The sequence below is a fragment of the Loxodonta africana genome, chromosome 19 (assembly GCF_030014295.1).
Source record: "Loxodonta africana isolate mLoxAfr1 chromosome 19, mLoxAfr1.hap2, whole genome shotgun sequence".
In the NCBI taxonomy this organism is placed as follows: domain Eukaryota; kingdom Metazoa; phylum Chordata; class Mammalia; order Proboscidea; family Elephantidae; genus Loxodonta; species Loxodonta africana.
In genome coordinates, this window is record NC_087360.1 from 6068868 (window position 1) to 6088833 (window position 19966).

The 19966-nt window shown below is 56.7% G+C and overlaps 1 protein-coding gene across 34 annotated transcripts in view; it reads left to right on the forward strand.

Annotated features, from left to right (window-relative positions):
* NCOR2 (nuclear receptor corepressor 2) overlaps positions 1 to 19966 on the forward strand; it is a 205291-nt gene that overhangs the window by 116697 nt on the left and 68628 nt on the right. For 25 of the 34 annotated variants that reach the window (XM_064272061.1, XM_064272057.1, XM_064272063.1 and 22 more), the window contains 6 exons: positions 1220 to 1398; positions 4092 to 4232; positions 5582 to 5636; positions 8623 to 8720; positions 17539 to 17718; positions 18957 to 19129. In XM_064272061.1, coding sequence (XP_064128131.1) covers positions 1220 to 1398; positions 4092 to 4232; positions 5582 to 5636; positions 8623 to 8720; positions 17539 to 17718; positions 18957 to 19129 — 826 coding nt within the window. Of the gene's footprint in view, positions 1 to 1219; positions 1399 to 4091; positions 4233 to 5581; positions 5637 to 8622; positions 8722 to 17538; positions 17719 to 18956; positions 19130 to 19966 lie in introns of all 34 variants that reach the window. The other 9 variants (XM_064272076.1, XM_064272077.1, XM_064272086.1 and 6 more) reach the window with 3 other exon arrangements.

Genomic DNA, 19966 nt, shown 5'->3' on the forward strand with positions numbered 1-19966 from the left:
CCTGAATCCCCCAGGAGGGTGTGAGACAAGAGTTGGGCAGGAGCCTTCAGCCCTCAGAGAGCTTGCGGTCGTGGTAAAGACAGAGAGGTATACCTGGGAGGGCAGAGCCAGGGTCCTGCTGGGAAAAACCTGCCTGGAACCATGTCTGTGGCTCTGCTGTTACTGCGTCTCTGGAGGCCGCCAGGCTGGGCAGGGAGTGCCTGGGTTTCGAGGGCTTCTTCCAAGGTGCTGGGGAGACTTGGTCTCCTCTTTCAGCTGGGGCCAGAGTTGTGGCTTCTCTTGCTCCCAGGTGGGAGTCCTGAACACGGACGGCCAGGCTGGGCCTGGGAGGTGGCGGCTGAGCATTAGAGCTGGCTGAACGTGGCTGGGTGGGCCTGGGAGGTGGCAGCCGAGGGTTGGAGCTGGCTGAACGTGGCTGGGTCCTGGCCTGCCTCTGGAGATGGGTAATTAATCGGCCGTAATGGGCCACTCCAGAGATTTGGGGAAATGAGCCTCGTAGTGACGGCGTTTTGCTGTGCACCAGAAGCAGGAGGAAGGTGGTCCTCTCCTGGGGGTTCCTGGCCAGACAGCCAAGGGCAGGTGACGTCTGGGCTAAGTGGTGCCACCCGCCTCTCCTCTAGCTCCATCCCCAAGGGCCAGAGCCTCTTAATGGCCCTCAGGATGCATTAGGAGGGAGCCTGCCTGGCCCTGGCAGCGCATGGCAGGGAAGGCGGGGGTCTCCAGTGGGCAGCTTCTGGGAGCAGGACATCAGCGTCGGGGCAGGCAGGGGTCTGTGGTCCCCATCCCCCCCGTCCTGGGACCAGGCAGCCGCCCCCTCTCTGTGCCCCTGCATGCCAGCCAGGCGGCTGCTCCCTGAGGCCTGCCCACTTGCCCTCTGACTCCAGATATGGAGGGTGCCATCCCCAAGTGAGCGTGGCCCAGCTGGGCAGAGGTCTTGCCTGCGGTGTTTTATGGTGCTTGATTTCCAGGGGAAGATTCACGGCTCCCTTCCTGCTACAGATAAGGTGGCCCTGCTCTCAGAGTTTAATTTACAGCCGGCCCACTATAAAGCTGTCTGGGCAGGAGCTGTTGTTATTTTTCAGTCCTCATTCCTGTTCTCTGAGGTCTTGCACCCCCTTCTCATGCTCAGAACCCACGTGCCCTCTATGCGTCCCCTGGGCACCACCCCTCCCCTGCCTTGTCCTCCCCCCCGACGCCCCACCCTTGCTCTCCCCCGCAGAACCTGGAGAAGCAGATGCGCCAGCTGGCCGTGATCCCGCCCATGCTGTACGACGCTGACCAGCAGCGCATCAAGTTCATCAACATGAACGGGCTCATGGGCGACCCCATGAAAGTGTACAAGGACCGCCAAGTCATGAACATGTGGAGTGAGCAGGAGAAGGAGACCTTCCGTGAGAAGTGAGTCCTGCTCCAGACGCCGGCTTGTGGAGGCCATGGTGGTGGTCTCGTTAGCTCCCGTGGAGTCAGCCTTGGCTGTGGCAGCCCCATGCACGGTGGAACGAGACACTGCCCGGCCCTGCACCATCCCCGTGATGGGTTCTGGCCCATAGGCTTTCTTTGGCTGATTTTCAGATGTAGATCGCCAGGCCTTTCTTCCTAGTCTCTCTTAGTCTGGAAGCTCTGCTGAAACCTGTTCAGCATCACAGCAACACACAAGCCTCCACTGACAGACAGGTGGCGGCTGTGCCTGAGGTACACTGGCTGGGAATTGAACCCAGGTCTCCCACGTGGAAGACCAGAATTCTACCTCTGAGCCCCCACTGCCTCCTTGGTCGAGGTATAAAGGCAGCTTTTTACAAAGCCGAGTAGTCGTTGTTGTAAGGAGGCAGGCGACCTTGGTGCCTGGGCCAGTCCTCGGGCAGGAGTGCGGGCACGGATACCTTTGGTGCCCATTTTACTCTGAAAGCGCTGCCAGCTGAGCATGGCCTGTGTCCCAGGCCCACTGTGCAGTGCTGCCTGTGCCCTGTGTTCCTCTCGTCCCTTGCAACAGCCAGTCAGGTTGTCCCTATCTCTCACAGGTGGGAAAACAGAGGCCCAGAGAGGCGGAAAGACTTCACAAAGGCCGTACAGCTTACCATTGGTGGAGGCGGATTCAAATCCCCCAGTGCTGGGTTAGGGTGAATGCATGGCCGGAGTAGAGAGGGTGTTTGGGCGGGGGCAGGAGGGAACCAGGGAGCAGGGGCTTTGAGGAGCAGAGATAGGAGTTGGGTCCTAAAAGGCAAAGCCGTGGCGGGCTCCTCGATGAAAAAGTAGGATGATTGGCCTGTTGGAGAGACGAGTGGGAAGCTGTGGGGCGGAGAAGGGTCCCCTCTCCTCCCACCAAACCTGGGATATGATGTCCAGGCAAAAGAGGACCCTCCCTACCTAACTGGGGGTCCCCAGGGGAGACGTGTTGTTGGTTGCCATCGAGTTGGCTCTGACAGCAGTCGCATGTACAACAGGCCTGAACATTGCCTGGTCCTGCGCCATCTTCAAAATGGTAGGTGTGCTTGTGTCCATTGTTGTGGCCACTGTGTATATTCTGAGTGCCTTCAACCCAGGGGCTTGTCTTCAAGCACTACATCAGTGTTCTGTGGTGATTCATAGGGTTTCCATTGGCCAATTTTTGGAAAGAGATCTAGTTATCCTAGTCTGTCTTAGTCCGGAAGCTCTGCTGGTATTTGAAATACCAGGGCTTAACGTCCTGCATCGCAGCCACCTGCACACCAGGTAGGTCCTGAATGGCGGTTCTGCCAGGTCACCCCTCTGTGGACAGGTATGTTGTCCTTACTGCCACCTGATGTTTGGCCAGCCCTCCCCTGGCTCAGAGAACCTGTGCTGGGGGAAGGTGGGCAACTGAGATCTAGATACCTCTGGGCCTGGCTTGAAGGGCGTGCTGAGGGGCAGACTCCTCTCCCCATGTGACAGCCCATCCACCTTAGCCTCAGAGGAAGGCCTTGTTGCCAGGAGATTTTTCTCAGAATGGAGTGACTGTCATTCTCCAAGCACCGCCTATGGGGGCCAAAGCCTCAGGGTCGAGGGCTTTCTCTGCACTTCTCTGGGGTGGGGGTGGCCCAGAAGGTGTAGAAGCAGAGGTGGGACAGATGGAGGCATTCTTAGTCTCCTAGGCTGTCTTGTGGAGCCCTGGTGGCAAAATGCTTAAGAACTTGGCTGCTAACCCAAAGGTCGGCACTCCGAATCTACCAGCCACTCCTCGGAAACCCTATCGGGCAGTTCTGCTCTGTCCTGTAGGGTCGCTATGAGTTGGAATCAACTGAACAGCATTGGGTTAGGGTTTTTTCTGGAAGGGGGCTTATAAGAACAGAAATGTATTCTCTTAGCTCTGGAGGCTGGAAGTCCAAGATAAGGGGTTGGCAAGCCCATATTCTCTCTGAAGGCTCCAGGGGAAGGTCCTTCTTGTCTCTCCCAGCTGGTGGCCCCTGGTGTTCCTTGGCTTGTGGTGCATCTTCATGTGGCCATCCCCTGTCTGTGTGTCTATCTGTCTCTTTTCCCCTTTTAGAAGGACACCACTCCTGGGTTGGCTTCCCCCTACTCCAGCAAAGCTCACGTTAACTGAGAACATTTTCAAAGATGCTATTTCCAAATGAAGTCATGCTCACAGAGGCACTGGGGTTAGGACTTGAACTTAAATTTTAGGGGAGCACAATTCAGTCCGCAGTAGAGGTGCTTCTGGGTTATGGACGAGGCTGGGGTGAGCCCAGCAGTGCAGGACCCCAGGTCTCGGGGTCAGTACGCGGGGCAGTGGGCCCTTCATGAGGGAGGGTCTGTAGTTCGTACTCCTTTAGAACGGCTTTTTTACTATGAAAACCTTGAAATCTTGAGGGACGGTACAGCGTGTCCTTGAGGGCCCCTCAAACCGACTCAGTGATCAGGCATTTCAGAGCGAGTCCCAGGACAGGTGTGGGTTTTATCGCCTGGAAAAACAGCAAACCCAGTTTTCCCGTAGCTTCTGCCCGTGTCTTCATGTGAGCAGACATGGTTGTCTTACAATTGTCTTACAGTCACTGAGGCTAAGAATTATTGTCGCATTAGATGGTTCTTAAACCCCCCTCGCATTTTTGATATTTTTATTTATGTTTTGTGAAAAAAAGATTTTTCCAGGATGCTTTCTGTGGCTCCTGTTTTTCTGGAGATTTCACGTTCAGACGTAACGATTTCACGCTCTGTGGATTTGGTTGCTGGAAGCTGATGTCCTGGACTGGGCTGCTGCCCTGGCTTCGGCCCTGTGTGAGGTGGGGCTGGGCACTGTGTATCTTTCAAGGGGGTGGTCTTGGTTGGGGTCTCATTGGCAGAGGGAGCAGTAGCACACAGTGCTATTGAAAGTCATGAGACAATGGCTTAGAGCGCCCCCACTTAGCTGTGTTACCTTGAGCTGGCCACTTCTCCTCTCTGAGCCTCCATTTTCCTGTCTGTAAAATGGGTATCACAGTAGCGCCTCCCTCTTTTGGCTGTAATGAGTTGTCAAGTGCATGGTAAATTTTTAGTAAAGGTTGTAGGAAGGGGGTGTACAGGTGAGAGTTGAGGGCAGTGATACAGGTGACCCCCAGCTTTTGATGCCTGGGCTCTCCGGGGCCCATCTCTGCCTGGGGCAAGGAGAGGGTGGGTGGAAGGGGAAGGGAATTTCTGTTTCTGGGAAAGAAGGCTTTCCCATGGCCCGAGCTTTGCAAGTTGCCGGAGCGGAATCCCTGGCTGGGGAAGCCATCCGCCCCGCGCCTTCCCACTTCCTCCAGGGAAGAGACTGTTCCGGATTCGCCGTCGTCTCGTTGGGGAGCAGGGGAGGGGCCCGCTGGCCTCCCGCCCAGCCATCTGGAGGTCCGGACAGGGCTGGACACGGGCGCATGCCCAGTCTCCCCAAGGTGGGAGCCCGGCCGTGGAGTAGTAGGGTAGCGTTGGGCAGCTGGCTGAGACTGGACAATGGCCAGTGACTTAGCCAGCACCCCGGTCAGGCAGGCTGTGGCCCACTTCTCTGCCCCTGCCAGCTCCCCGGCCCCTGACATTTCAGCCCAACTCGCAGTTTCCCGGTAACTCTGCTTCCCAGGAAGCCAGTTGGCATGGCTCCAGCTCCTGCCACCACCCTCCAGCGTAAGTCCATTCTCGCTGCTGCCCGGGCTGGCCAGCCCCTCCGCCTCCTGTGGGCACGGAATGCCTCTCTCCCATCTCTGGGGAGGCAGGCAGCCTCATGGGCCCTGACCCCATTGGCTGCCTGGCTGCATCCCCAAGCAGACCCCGGGGGACAGGCGAGGCCTGGCTTCCCAGGCCCAGCCTGAGGCAGAAAGAAATCGAGCTGACCCTATAAGGGGGGGACCCACTGAAGAGCTCCCCGGAATGTCCTCATTTTTCCTGGAAGCCGCCTCCAGCAGGACAAACAAATCCATTTTCAAAGGCGCTGCAGCCAGTGACTCACTCACAGGAACGCCCTCCCTGCCCTCCACCCCACCCGCCCGCCTCCCACACCCCCTGCTTTAATTGCTCTGATGGGCGGTGCCCGCCTGGGCAGCAATGGCAGGCACCCGTGAGTGCGGCCGACAAGCAGGGGTGCCCCCCTCAGCCTGGCTTCACACCCGCCCCCCTCTCCCCACAGGTTTATGCAGCACCCCAAGAACTTTGGCCTGATTGCGTCATTCCTGGAACGAAAGGTGAGTGGGCACCCTGCTCAGTGGCCCCTGCCGGGCCCCTCTTCTGCCCGCACCCTTAGGCAGTTGGGCCTGAGACCATCCATCTCCTCCTCCCTGCTCACAGGCCTCTGCCTGGGCCCTGCTCTGGCTCTTCTCCTTCCTGCCTGCCTTCCTCCTTCTTCCTTCCTCCTTTCTTCCTTCCTTCCTGCGTCCCTTCTTCCTTCCCCTTTCCCTACTGGGAGCAGCACGGCAGGCCCCTCCTTGGCGCACGTGCACATGGGGGGTGGAGCGCCAGGCTTCAAACGTCTGTGAAACCCGAGTTGTGTGGGCAGGTTCCCCAGTCTGTGTGCCAGGCTCCCCTGCCAGCTCCTCAAATGTGGCGTCCTTATGAATTTGGGATGGCTCGTGGAAGTGATGCACTGCTCTGCGTCCCAGTTAAGGCTTTACAGGCCAGGGTGGTGCTCCTTCAGGGAACTGGATAAGTGACCTGCCAGGAGACTGGGCAAATGACCTGTCTAGGTCCCTGTGATTGTCACGGTGTAGTCTCTAACACCCCCGATGTCAGGCCAGGTGTGTGACTGACAAGTCCCTGTCCCTTTAGATAAGCCTTCATTGTAGAGCTGATGCCTGAAATGCATCTTGCCCCAAGCCCGAGGCTGGGTGGGGCAGTCTCCTTTCTGCCCTAGTCCTCACCCACCAGACCAACACAAAGCTGTCCCCAGAGTGGGAAGCCTCCTCTTTGGTCCCCAACAAGGCTGCATCAGGTGGTACCCGGAGGTGAGAGGTGGGGGAGGGCGGCGTGGGCTGGAACGGAGTCACAGGTGTGGAGTTGGTGCATGAAGCCTTCTGGAACCAGCAGGCAAAGCAAGAAGGGCTTGCTGCACCTGTGTTACCTTTTGGGGGTTGCATTTGCAAGTGTTGGAAACCCTGGTACAGCTGTAGCTGCTAACCAAAAGGTTGGCAGTTCGAATCCACCGGGCGCTCCTCGGGAACTCTGTGGGGCAGCTCTACTCCGTCCTGTAGGGTTGCAGTGAGTCAGAGTCGGCTCAACGGCAGCGGGGTTTTGTGAGCATTTGAATGAGATTTCTGAGATGGGGTGTTGTCCTGGATGCAGCCGTCTGGCTGCCCCCAGCCTGCGAGTGTCCTGGTCCTCCTCCTTCACTGTGAGAGCGATGGGAAGGCTGGGAGCAGGATCCAGGGGACCCTTCCCAACATCTGCTCTTAGTGTGCTATAGCTATAGAAGGGGGACGGGACAGTAGGGGGACATCTCACCATGTTGGAAAGCCACAGTGGAGAAACAAGCTGGAGTGGCCTGTCTTCTTTCTGAGCGAGCGCCGTCCCACAGGGGCGTGGGCAGTGCATAGACTCTGGTGCGGGCTCCCGGGCAGGAAGGGGGTGCTGTAGGAACTGGCCATTGGGAGGTACTGTTGAGGAGTGAAGGATTAGAACTCTGTACGAAGAGTGAACTTGGTGTGCTCTCTGGCCAAGAGGAGGCCCAGGGTGTAACTTAGGTAGCGCTTCCAGAAGATTTTGCAGCAAGGGGCTGCTGGCTGAGAGGTGTGTCCGGATGAGGGAACCCCACAATGGGCTGGGAATGGGGTGACTGGCAAGCCCGTGTCCCGTTGGAAGGGAATGGCTGCTACTCAGGGCCAGCCTATCGTTACCCTGCAGAAGGAGATTTCTACAGAACTGTTCAGCAAGAAGCCAGACAGCCTTGTTGTCTGATCTGTAAATATTGGCATCTGGTTACGACATTTTCTTTTCGACAACTGTGTGTCTCACCTGCAGGCCAGGTTTAGCTTGGGGACCACCTGAGCACAGCCTTGGTCCATGGTGCGTTCTAGAAGGTTCCAGCCAGTGGCTTTTGTTCAGGACAGTTGGGCGCTGAGGCAAAGCCACCTTCATTTTTGTCTCTTTGTATTGGTGAAAGTTGATACTGCAGGTGAGGTTCCTTCTGACAATTTCCACACAAATTAATTAGTGATATTAGTTAGGTTTTTCACAGTGTGTCAGCATTCTCGTTAATGGTGTTCTGTTGTCCCATTTCCAGTACTCTAGTTTCCCTGCCCCTTCTCATCTTTGCCTTGGATTCAGTATTGGCCTTTTGGTCTCGTACAGTGTTGTTTTAATGGTGCACTGATCTAACGGTGAATATTCTTTGTTTGTCACCCTGCTTTTGTGTAAAAAGGTGGTCTTGGGATAGTTTTGGTTCAAGATTTAAAGAGCGTCTCAGGGCAATAGTCTCAGGGAGTCCTCAGTTCTTAGATGGTCTAGTTAGTCTGGGACAAGACCACCTTTACTCCCAGCAGACCACATGGAACCCCCCAGAGATGAGCCCTGGCTTGGCACCAGCTCTAGGAGCCACAGAGATGTTTTACATCGTATCAGCATTGTTGTGGAGCTGTCACCGTGAGCCTGCTCCCAGCCTGTGAGTGGTGGCCTCGCTGTCTTAAATCCTGCTAGTTTTGGGGTGTCATCCAGCTTGTCCCATGTGGATGACGAGGCAGCCAGGGATCAGAGAGGGCTGGTCACTTGCCTAGCAGGCTGCAGTGCCGTGATTCAAGCCCAGATCCCTGTTGAGAAGACCAGAGCAGAGCAAAGAAATGTTCCAAGAGACGAAGAGTGGGATGGGTCAGTTCTGATGACCAAAGCTTACAGGAGCTTGTTTTTGAGATCTTATATTAGGGAAGAGGCAGGTAGAGTGAGAGAAAGAGATACCAGACCTCAGGGTCTGAGGTGGCAGGCAATGGCAACACCATCATTGACAACAGCAAGGACAGTAATAATAACAGGCCGCCCTTCTCCAGTGTTAACTCTGCAGGTTACTGTTCTCAGTACTTCGCGTTTGTGTTAACTGATTAGATCTTCCTAACAGACTCCTGAAGTGTGTGCTACTAGTGTCCCATTTCACAGATGAGAACACTGAGGCCAGACCGCCCAGGTGGCACGTGAGGGAGCCGGCCGCCACCCTGGACCTGTCAGCACTCTTCTTTCTCTCTCCGGCAGACGGTGGCTGAGTGTGTCCTCTATTACTACCTGACCAAGAAGAATGAGAACTACAAGAGCCTGGTGAGGCGGAGCTATCGGCGCCGTGGCAAGAGCCAGGTGAGAGCTGGGAGCTGAGGCTGGGTGTGGTTGTCCTGGGGCACATGGTTCCCCTCGATTCCCTGTGTGTCCTGCGCCTGCCAGCTCCCAGCGTACTCTTCTTCACTCGGGGCTAGGTGCTCTAGGGCCATCGTCTCTGGGGCTCCTCTCCCCGCCCAGCCTCCACAAGGTGACCCCAGCAGTGAAGAAGAGAGCTGGGGAGAAATGGCCACTTCCATTCTCAACCTGGAAAATTTGGGAGACTCCCAGTTTGGAGACCTGTGGTCTCTGTGACCAAATGGGCCCACATTCCCAAAGCAAGGGCTGGGTTCCCAGGGTGACCTGAGGTGATGCACACACTGATTTTTTAAAAATTTTAAAAATGATTTTGAATGTTTATTTTAATACATTTTTGAAAAAACGTAGCCAGCATGTCAACCTGCAATTTTTCAGGCATTACTGGTTAAGATGAGACCGAAGGATTATCTCTGTTAGAACAAGAATCCGCAGACTAAATCTGGCCCCCTGCCCGTTTTTGTGAATAAAGTTTTATTGGCACGCAGCCATGCCCATTCATTTACGTATTGTCTGCGGCTGCTTTCAAGCTACAGTGGCAGAGTTGAGTGGTTGCCACAGAGACTGTATGGTTTGAGAAACCTAAAATATTTACTCTTTGGCCGTTTACAGAGACATTTTGCCAACCCCTGAATTGGAGAAAAAAGGAGTTGGTTAAAAAAAAAAATTAAGTAAATAAAATGGTAAAGGTGAAGGAGACAGTGGCACATTTTAAAGGCGGTTCTTGAGTGCCTGGAGAGTGGGCGGCAGAGAGCGAGAACAGGTCCGTTTTGTTTCTGGGCTGTTGAGAATCAACTCAGAGCAGGCACTAGGGCATCCTGGGAGGAGGTGGGCACATGCTGCGGTAGGTGGGATTCAGGCTGGACCTGGAGAAGGTGCTGGGGCACTGCTGTAAGATGTTGGGCGGGAGGGGCTTGAGGCATTTCCTTTCCTGGGGGTCTCTGTGGTGTGGAGAGCGCAGGGGACAGTGATGAAGGCCAGGAATAGCATGGGCTAGGTTGCTAGGACCCCAAGCTTCTTTCTTAGGTGAGTGCTCCCTGGCATTGGTGTCCTCCAGCCCCCCCCCCCACCCGCTACCACCCCCAATTTGCTGGCCTTCCCTTCCCAGGATCCGCTGTGAAGTAGTCCCTAGAAGATGAAGTCCTGCCTACACTCGGCTGCTCCACGTGGCTCCCTAAGTGAATTGCATGTCTCCTCCTCCTGCCTCCCAGGCAGCATGCTACAGAGCACGAGCCCTCTCCCATGGGCCTGGGGACAGAGAAATAAACATCCCCTGGCTGGGTTCTGAGTCCCGGGCTGAAATGAACGTGGCCTCAAGCATCCCACCCTGTAGCAGGGATCCTCTAAGGGTGGCAGTGTTTGGTCTGTGAGTCAGGTGTCCTGTCCAGGTCTGTGTGGATACAGTTGGCCAGCCTGCTCTCCCATTCACCAGATGTGTAGAACTGAGTTTTAGTGGTGTGTTGTTTTTAGGCAGTTGAGTTGGCTCCGACTCAAGGGATCCTATGTACAGCAGAAAGGAACACTGCCTGGTCCTGCGCCGTCCTCACAGTTCTTGCTGTGTGTAAGCCTGTGGTCGCATTCACTGTGTCATTCCATCTCGTTGAGGGTCCTCCTCTTTTTTGCTGACCTTCTACCTTACCGAACGTGATGTTCTTCAGGAACTGGTCCCTCCTGATAACGCGTCCAAAATATGTGAGACAAGTCTCACCGTCCTTGCTTTTTAGGCACATTCTGTCTGTCCTCCTTCCAAGACAGATTTGTTCATTCTTCTGACAGTCCATGGTATAGTCAGTATTTTTCGCCAACAGCATAATTCGAAGGCTTCCCTATTCACTGTCCTGGCATAGTGCTTTTTAATTCCAGCGAACTAGCTGTGGCATTTTAGACATCGAAGTGCATTCAGGTATTTTCAAGACTGAAAGGCAAAAATTCAAATAAACGGTGAGTCAGGGAGCACAGATATGGTGAAGTTAGAGGCAGGAGAGAGTGGTAGGGACTGTGGCAAAATAGCTGGCTCCATACTTGCTAGTTCGGGGTCCACGGGGACTTTGTAGACCGTAACTACCTTGAGTGATGAGACTTTGGCTGCATGATTTCCCTTTTGGCAGAGTGACCGTTACCTGTCCGAATTCTGAATCGGAGCAAGCGCAGTGACACCCCCATCTGTTCACGGGGCACCTACCTCTGTAGACGTGCGCTGGGACCTGTGGACCTCCATGCGTGGCCCTTCCCTCCCTCACTGTGCCTCCTGTGCGAGCGGTCTGTCCAACATTCCAGTGGTTGGGCGTAGCCCCCCGACAGCTCTCCCAGGCTCACCCCAGTACTGCCTGTGCCAAGGCCATCCAGAGTGCCCTGATCATTTTGTTTGGCTTTTCACCTTCCGGATGCTTCTCTGCATGGTGATGGAGACACAGATCCAGCCAGAGACTTTGGGAATGGCAGTCCCTTTGTGCCTACCTGCGGGGATTCCACCCCCATCCTGGACCCTGGCCGTATGCGTCTGGTTGCTTTTGGGCTTGGCCTCTGGCCAGGCCTCCTGGCCTGCCCCCTGGCCCTGTGCCTGCCTTGTCGTGACTCACAGCTTGGGGCACTGGGTTTACAGCTCATGACTCACGGATGAGGGCTGCACTGGGCCAGAGGATTGTGAAGCTGGAGCTCAGGAACACTGTGGTCAGTTGAGGGCCCGGCTGCTGGGTGTTAGGGTGGCCAAGCATGTAAAGCCGCCGTGGTGACTGTGGGGTGGCCACGAGGTCCCTGGCAGGAATGAAGGGGCCGTGCTGCAGTGGGGGCGCGTCCCTGAGTGTGAGTGTGAGTGCTGCCAGGGCATCTATTCCCTGTGGTGCCCATGAGCGCCATCCATCCCAGGGTGGTTGTGGCCTCCAAGGAGAGGAGTCTGGGGAGCTGGGATATGGGACAGGAAGAGCCTGCCCTCCGTCCTGGTCCCCTGGGCTGCTGCTTAAGGGCAGAAGTCCAGGGAGGTGGAGCCGCTCCTCCCTGGCTTGCTGGGCCGCGTCCTGCTCCTCACCTCCCCACTGCCCCTTCTGTCTCATAGATCCTCCCCGCTGCCCCTTCTCTCTCATAGATCCTTCCTCAGTTCTTGCATTTTCCTAGATGGGTCTCTCTGTGTCTCCTCTCTACTTCTGTCTCTGTGTCTCTTGTCTGTCTGCCTCTCTCTTTCTATGTCTCTCCCTCTCTGTTTCTTTTCTTTATCTGTATGTCTCTTCTTTGTCTTGTGCTTCTGGGTCCCCGTCTCCTGCCCTCCCTCCTTCCCCATCTGTCTGACCCCAATCTCCCTTCCCTCCCCAGCTTCCTCTCCAGCTCCCCGCTGAGGGACAGGTGACCTTGTCTCGGTTGCCGTGGCACTCTGAGGTCCTGTGCTGTGGCAGCTCCAACAGGAGCCGTGTGATATCGGGGGCAATGCCCAGGCAGGGCACACAGATGCATGTTACCCCTCCCCCCATTTGGTGACGTCTTGTGACAGCTCCCCTGGTGAAGCTGATGGGGACGTCTGGCTGGCTGGAGGGGCTCCATGGCCTCTAGGCTGCACGGCGCCTTCCCAGTCCCACCGAGTTCGAGAGAGCTGGCTTTGTCCCAGCAGTGCTGGGTTGGGCCAGGGTTATCTGCTCTCTGGGCACCCAGGCCTGTAGAAGGCGCTGCTTTCTGCTCTTAAGGGCAGGCTGGGGTGGGCTGGATCGTGTCCAGATGTGGGGCCATGGTGAGCAGATGTCCCTGATCCTGCCCAGCTATGTACTCACCAGGGACATCAGATAGGGCACCTCCAGGCCCCCAGTCCACCAGACGTCACCCTGGAGGGCGCTTTTGGGGGTGGTGGCTTGGCTCAGGGGTGGGTGGGCCACCAGGAGACAGAAGAGGACATGCCAGGCTGCCGTTTGGGGAGAAGTCAAGCATGGCCTTCCTGCAGGCCAGAGCGTGGGGTAGGGGAAAACTGGCCCCCACCCCCCAGGTCGGCCACATCAAAGGGACAGGCTGGGGATGAGAGGCGGGGCAGGCTTTGGCTGGGGGGTGTGTCTAGCTGGGCCATCAAGAGTCAGGAAGACTTCCCAGAAGAACAGTGCTAACGTGGGCTGCTCCAGCCAGGGTTGGGTGGGCGGGGGCGGGGAAGGGGAGTGGAAGATGCTTGTTAGCGTTGTCACGTGTCATCCTTCTAGATGATTCCACAGAGCTTGAGACATAGGAGATTCCTGAAGTGATGTGCCCGTGTGGGAGATGGATGTGCTGGAGTGATTGGCATGGTCCTTGAGGTGGTGTCAGATGGACAGACAGGTCGATCATTTCAGGTGGTTTAGATAGGTAGGTAGATAGATAGCTGCCTGCCATTGAGTGGACTTCAGCTTGCGGCGGCCTTACGTACAACAGGACATTGTCCGGCCCCACGTCATCCTCAACATCAGCGCCCTCACTGGCCCTCTGCTTCGTCTAACACAATGTCTTCCTCCAAAGACTGAGCCCTCCTGGTGATGGGTCCAAAGCAAGCAGGTCGGACAGTGTTCTGTCACGATCCACAGGGTTTTCATTGACTGATTGTAGGAAGTTGATTGCCAGGCCTTTCTTTCTAGTCTGTCTTAGTCTGGAAACTCTGCTGAAGCCTGTCCACCATGCGTAACCCTGCTGGTATTTGAAATCCCAGGGGCAGAGCTTCCAGCATCGTAGCATCACGCGAGCCACCACAGTGCAACACGCTGACACATGGGCAGTGGTGTCAAGGGTAAGAATAAGCCTGAGTCAGGAGGCAGCTGACATGATGGAGAGCTGCTCAGTGGAGGTGTCATTTTGGCTCAGACCTGGACGATGAGAAGGAACTGACCAGGCAGAGATGCAGGAGCATCCCAGGCAAGGAGGTGTACTGGGCAGGAGGCCCCAGCCAGTGCAAAGGCCCAGGGGCAGGAGGCCCAGCCAGTGCAAAGGCCCTGGGGCAGGAGGCCCAGCCAGTGCAAAGGCCCTGAGGCAGAAGCCAGGGTGGCAGACTCCAGGAGGCAAGTAGTGAGCCAGGGAGAGTGGCCCTGGGGGAGGTGCGAGCGGTGGGCAGGGCTAGGTTCCCCACCAGGTGGGGGGCCTGCCGATGTTATCCAAGGGGAGGGTCGGGATGTGAGTCACGATTTATGATGGAGCCTCTGATGTCACAGCCCCACTCTCCCTCCTGTATGGGCAGGACATGCTGCTTGTGTTCTGTTGACACACCGGCTGTGGGGTGTGCTGGCACGTGTTTAACAGCTAGCATCCCGGGGTAGTGGGGAGCCCAGATGTGTAGTAAGTGCTGATTCCCGTGGTGTAGCACCCCCACGGATCTGGGCTCCAAGCTGCCAATGTGATGCCGCCGACCGTAGTAGGATTGGGAAGAAACTTGCTTAGCACGCTATTGGTGTTTCCGCCTTGCAGGTAGAGCTGGCCTAAATAACCCCAAAAGCCTAGATAACCGACAGATAATTAGGAAAGGATAAGTTTTCAGTGTTTGTTACCTTTGTCTTTATTATATATAACGTGTTTAAGGGTAAAACAGTGTGCTTCAGTTTTTAGTAATGACTGTATTTAACAACCGGCCTGCTGAATTCCTGAAAATTTGAGCTGGGATGAACCAGCTTCAGCACACCTCTGTTCATGTGTCCTGTAAAGAGGTGCCCCTCATAGACAAGGGAGTATCCTTTGCTTTCCCCAGGGGGACAGATGGGCTGGTGTATAGGCATAGGGGCAGGAGTCACAGGTCGGGGAGGGGGCTGCTGGCCAAGGACGCTGAGCAAACAAAAACTGGGTTTGACCTTGGCAGTGACCTCTTAACCTGGACCCCACTTCTCCCACCAACCCTGGACTCCTGTGTGGCAGCAGATGGTCCCCACTGGGGCTGGAGGTGGCTCTCCTGCTGGAAAAGACTGGAAGCCCAGGGCTGACCTGGTATCTCTCCCTTTGATCTGCCTCCAGCTCAGGGCACTTGTTTGGGATGCTGGGATGCGTCCTCACGTAGGAGCATGGCTGTGGGGCGCAGGGCGTGCCACGTCCCAACTCAGGGAGGGTAAGAGGCGGGCACTGGTGGCGCAACACCCCAACTTGGGGAGGGTGGGAAGTGGGCACTGGAGGTGGCCACATCCAAACTCAGGGAGGGTGGGAGGTGGACACTGGGGGTGCCACACCCCAACTTGAGGAGGGTGGGAGGTGGGTGCTGGCGGTGCCATACCCCTCCTTGGGGAGGGTGGGAGGTGGGCCCATCTCTGCCTTGGGTCTGCTAATGTGTTAGGAAGGAGGCAGGCCTGGTGACTGATTGCTCACCTCATTGGGAAGTGGCAGAAATAATGACCAGGTTCCAGTGCTGATGGGGGCTAGGTACCTGAGGGCTTGGTGATGGGGGCAGGGCCTGGTGGGGTGGTGAGGCTAGGCCAGGTGAGGGCAGTGGGTGGGTGGAGATGGCAGAGAGGACCTGGCGTAACTGGGGTGGGCACAGAACTCAGGCTCCAGTTTTGAATCCTGGCACTGATGTTTCACTTACCATCCCGTGCCTCAGTTTCCTTTTCTGTAGAACGGAAGGGCGACGGGGGATGGTTTAGTTAGTTAGGTGCTGTCGAGTCAGTTCTGACTCATAGCAACCCTGTGTACCACAGAGCGAAACACTACCTGGTACTGTACCATCCTCACAGTCGTTATGCTTGAGTCCACTGTAGCCACTGTGTCAGTCCATCTCATTGAGGGTCTTCCTCTTTTTCCCTGACCCTGTACTGTACCAAGCATGATGTCTTTCTCCAGGACTGGTCCCTCCTGATAACATGTCCAAAGTACGTGAGACAAAGTCTGACCGTCCTTGTTTCTGAGAAGCATTGTGTTGTACTTCTTCCAAGACAGATTTATTTGTTCTTCTGGTTGTCCATGGTATATTCACTATTCTTTGCCAACACCATAATTCAAAGGCATCAATTCTTCTTCAAATGAAGTACAAAGAACAGTACGCAGTGTGAAGCCCTTTGATGTTAGCTGTCATTGCTCCCATCCCTGGGTGGCTCAGACTGCTTGCTCTTGGCTGCCAACCTAAAGCTTGTCAGTTAAACACACCCAGCCGCTCTGTGGAAGAAAAGCCTGGTGATCTGCTTCTGTAAAGATTGACAGCGCAGAAAACCCCACGGCACAGTTCTACCCTGTAACACGTGGGGTCGCCATGAGTCGGAATCAACTTGACGGCAGCTAACGGCAACGTGCCCAGAGGAGACCTTGGGTGGTACAAACAGTTAACGCGGTCCTAGCTCCTGGGAGGTTAAGTCTTATGCTTTTAAGTTTAGAAGCTTGTAGCCAGGAAGAAAGACCAGGCTGAGGCTGGGATGCCAGCGATGGCAGCCGTGGAAGGCGGGAGGCTGGTAGGGCTCGTCACCCTGCCTTTCACCCCCTGCCCTTATGGAATAGAGAGGCACTTCTGGAAAGAGAGGCAAGCAAGTCCGAGCCAGGAGGTTCTGGGTGGACACAGTGCAGCCTCGTAGAGCCCATAGTTACCTTCGCCTGCACACGGACCCCTGCCCTGTGTCCAGCTTCGGTTGAGCACTAGGGCTGGCCCGGGTACTGTCCTTGTCCTTGTGATAAACCAGAGCCCTTGTTGGTGGGGAGTGTGTTGGGTGGCACATGCTGTGGGCGCGAAAGAAAGATGGAGAGAGAGAACTCTCCCCCACCTGCCTTGTCTCATCTGCCTGGACTTCTTTCTCCCTGGTTTGAAAATTGGTCAGACTATGCGTGGGTCCACATTGAAAGCCTTCTGGAGGGTTTATTTTTATTTGGGATGGAAACATGGTCTGGTTTGTCAGCTGCCTGCAGGGAGAACCTTGGGGCGGCAGAGAAGACGAATGTGTGCCTTAGAGAACCCAGGTGGAACAGAAAGGAAGTCAGGAGGTGGTGCTGAGGGCCCTGGCCCCTAGTCCTGCCTGCCCTGTCTGGGCGGGGGTGGGTGCTGGTGAGGGCAGGAGGGAGGCTCACGGGCTCAGTGTGGGCCACACCGAGGTCCGGGCCAGGGAAGAAGCTGAACAGAGAGGTCTGGGCGAGGAGGCTGGCGGTGCTGCAAGCCTTTCTGACCCCCTGTGAAATGGGTTCATTCTGCCTCCCCTGGGTGCCACTGCTTGAGGGCCATCGTCATAGCAACAAGCACCCGCCTACAGCTCTGGGAAATTGGGGTCGCCCCCTCACCTCCCTTTTTTACAGATTTGGAGACTGAGGCTCAGAGAGGTGGCCTGAGCTTTATGGGGGCAGGCAGGCTGGGGCCTCGGGGTGTCTCCAGACCCCTGCTCCCCTCTCTCCTGCGTGGGGCTGGCAGGGCACCTCCCTCTCCCCTGACTCCAGGGGCCTGGTGTCAGTCGCTTCCGCTCCACTGAGTATCCAGGGAGGACTTTGTTCTCAGCATGCAGTAAGGGGTCTCTCATCTCTCAGCGCCTCACTGAGCTGTAGGCAGCTACACGTCCCTGTTTCCAGGGCGAGGAAAGCAGAGCGCGGGGAAGCCGAGACCCTCCCCACAGTCAGTGGAGGGAGTGGGAGAGGGCCCAGGGGTCGGGCACAGGCGCTTTCTGTGCCTCATCCCCTGACAGTGGCCTCCCCGGGCCCTGGGGGCTGTAGTCCCCAGGCCGAGGCCCCTCCCTGGCCCGTGCCAGTCGGGCCCTGGGTTCGGGCCCATGCCCCCACGGTGCCCTTACCACTGGCTTCTCCCCCGGCTCACGCCCAGCCCAGGTGCAGAGCTGCACCTGCCTCACTTCCCTCCCTCCCTCCCTCCCCCGCCCTCCCCTGGGCCCCGCAGCAGCAGCAGCAGCAGCAGCAGCAACACCAGCAGCAGCAGCAACAACAGCAGCAGCAGCAACAACAGCAGCAGCAGCAGCAAATGCCCCGGAGCAGCCAGGAGGAGAAGGAGGAGAAGGAGGCCGAGAAGGAGGAGGACAAGCCTGACGTGGACAACGACAAGGAAGAGCTTGTCAAGTAAGACCAGCCCGCCACCACGAAGGGTCGCCTGCCAGGACGGGAGGCCTCTCCTGCCTCGTCCATCCCTGCAGCCCCCTCCCGGAAGCCCACTCCCCGCCCTCCCCCGCCTGCTTTCCCTTCTCTCTCTCGTCCCTCTGGAGACTCCGGAGAGTGATAGCTCATCTGAGCTCTCCTCCTGAGCTAATAAATCCTGGCAGTGACTTTGGAGCTCTCTGCCTCCGAGCCCACCCTCCCTCGGCGGAGGCTCTTGAGATGTGGGGAGGGGACGTCAGAGGAGCAAGGCACACAGGCAGGCGCCCCTCACCTTTAGAGTTATCGTTGTCGGTGTGAGTTCTTGCAGATCAAGGCACAGCCTTGCCCGGGGCTGACAACCCCCGCCTGCAGCAGGCGGCCGGGGAGCGTGGCCAGCTGGAGGCTCACTGTGAGGGGGAGGGCATGCCTGAGTGCCAGGTACCTGTAATGAGCCCAGGAGCGCGGCCTCAGAACATCTGGCACCGTCACCTCTCCCCGATGAGCCAGAAGATGAATGGGAAGGCAGGGTGATAAATCCTGGTGGCCCCTCAGTAAACTCTCCCAAGCTGGCTTCTGCAAAAGCCCCAGGCCCAGGTATTCAAACCACATGGACCCCCACACCTCGACTTGGCTGCCTAGACCCAGGAGGAGAGTCCCTCTTGAGTATTCCTCAGGGCCCAGTGGCCCGTGGTAATACCAAGAGCAAAGGTTTTGCCATTAGTTCGGCCCCTCTGGGTATACCTCCTCTTTGGGGAATAAAGTAGCCTTGGAGATTGCTCTCAGTCCGCACCCCCTCAGTTAATCAGCGTCTTGCAGTAGGTGCAGATTGCAGTTCTCTATTTGGCGTATAAAATGGCCTTGCAGGCAGCTGCCAACCTACACCCCACTGGGTGAATAAAGCAGAAAAGCTTCCAGTACCACCAGTTGGTGAATAGCTTCCTAGTGGCCACCTGCCCACATACCCTTATTTGGCAAATAAAGTAGTTGACGCTTACCAACTCGCACCTCATTTTGGTGCATAAAATGGCCTTATAGGTACTAGGTACCTACCAACATGATGAGCAAGGAAGCTTGCGGGTTACAACAAGCCAGCCTTTGCCCCCAGTTTTCCTCCCCTGTTCTGGCATCTGATCATGACAAAATAGCTGGCAACCGAGCTAAAGGAAATTGTTCCCAGCTGCATCTGGCGTCCTGGCTCAGGGGACCCACTCTGTGTCCCTCAGGGAGAAGACGGACGACACCTCTGGAGAGGACAATGATGAGAAGGAGGCCGTGGCCTCCAGAGGCCGTAAAACCGCCAACAGCCAGGGGAGACGCAAAGGCCGCATCACGCGCTCCATGGCCAACGAGGCCAACAGTGAGGAGGCCGTCACCCCTCAGCAGAGCGCCGAGCTGGGTGAGTCAGAGGCTGGGAGGGAGGGGCTTGGTGTGAGTCCTGGACCCCGACTGGCCTCGTCTCTAGGTGGGGGTCAGGTTTCTGCCCTGCACAAGTGATAGAAAGTTCCAGTAACAGTGGCTCTCCCGCCTTTCGCTCCTTGTGACTTGCTTTGGCATCGGCCCCTCTGGGCCTTGTCTGTAGCATGTGATGGTCTTTGACTTGTACTCTCTCCAGGGGCACTGAGAGCCGAGTGCCAGGCGAGGGTGGGCCGTGAGCAGAGGCGTGGTGAGTGGAATGGACACCGTGTCCAGGTGGTCAGGGCTACAGGTCCTCTCTGGAGAAGGGAGGAAGCCTGGGCTGGTCATAGTGACCTCGGGGCGCTGGCTCTATGGGGAGCAGGGCCAGATCCAGGTGCTCACCCCTGCAGGCCCCCATGCCCAGGGTGGTGCCAGGCACAGAGAAGTGCTCACGTAGTATGATTGGATGATTGGATGGATGGATGGATGGGTGGGTGGATATGTAGGTGGGTGGGTAGACGGGTAGTTGGGTGGATGGATACGTAGAAAACCAAGGCCTCTTGAGAGTGATGGCTTGGCGTGCTTCGGCAGGGCTGGGGCCCCTGGCCTGCATCGCTGTGTGCTGACCCCTTTACCCTGCAGACTTTTCCAGAATGCCTACCCGGGGGCCTCTCTGCTGCCCAGAGCTAGCCCTGCGCTTTGAGACCCTTGAGGGAAATCCCTACCTTATCAGATACCCCCATCCACCTGGGAGGGCGGAGCCTGGGTCCCAGGCAACTTTGCCATACCTTATGACCACTTCTGGGAGAAGACAGGTGACTCTGCAGGATGAGAGGCA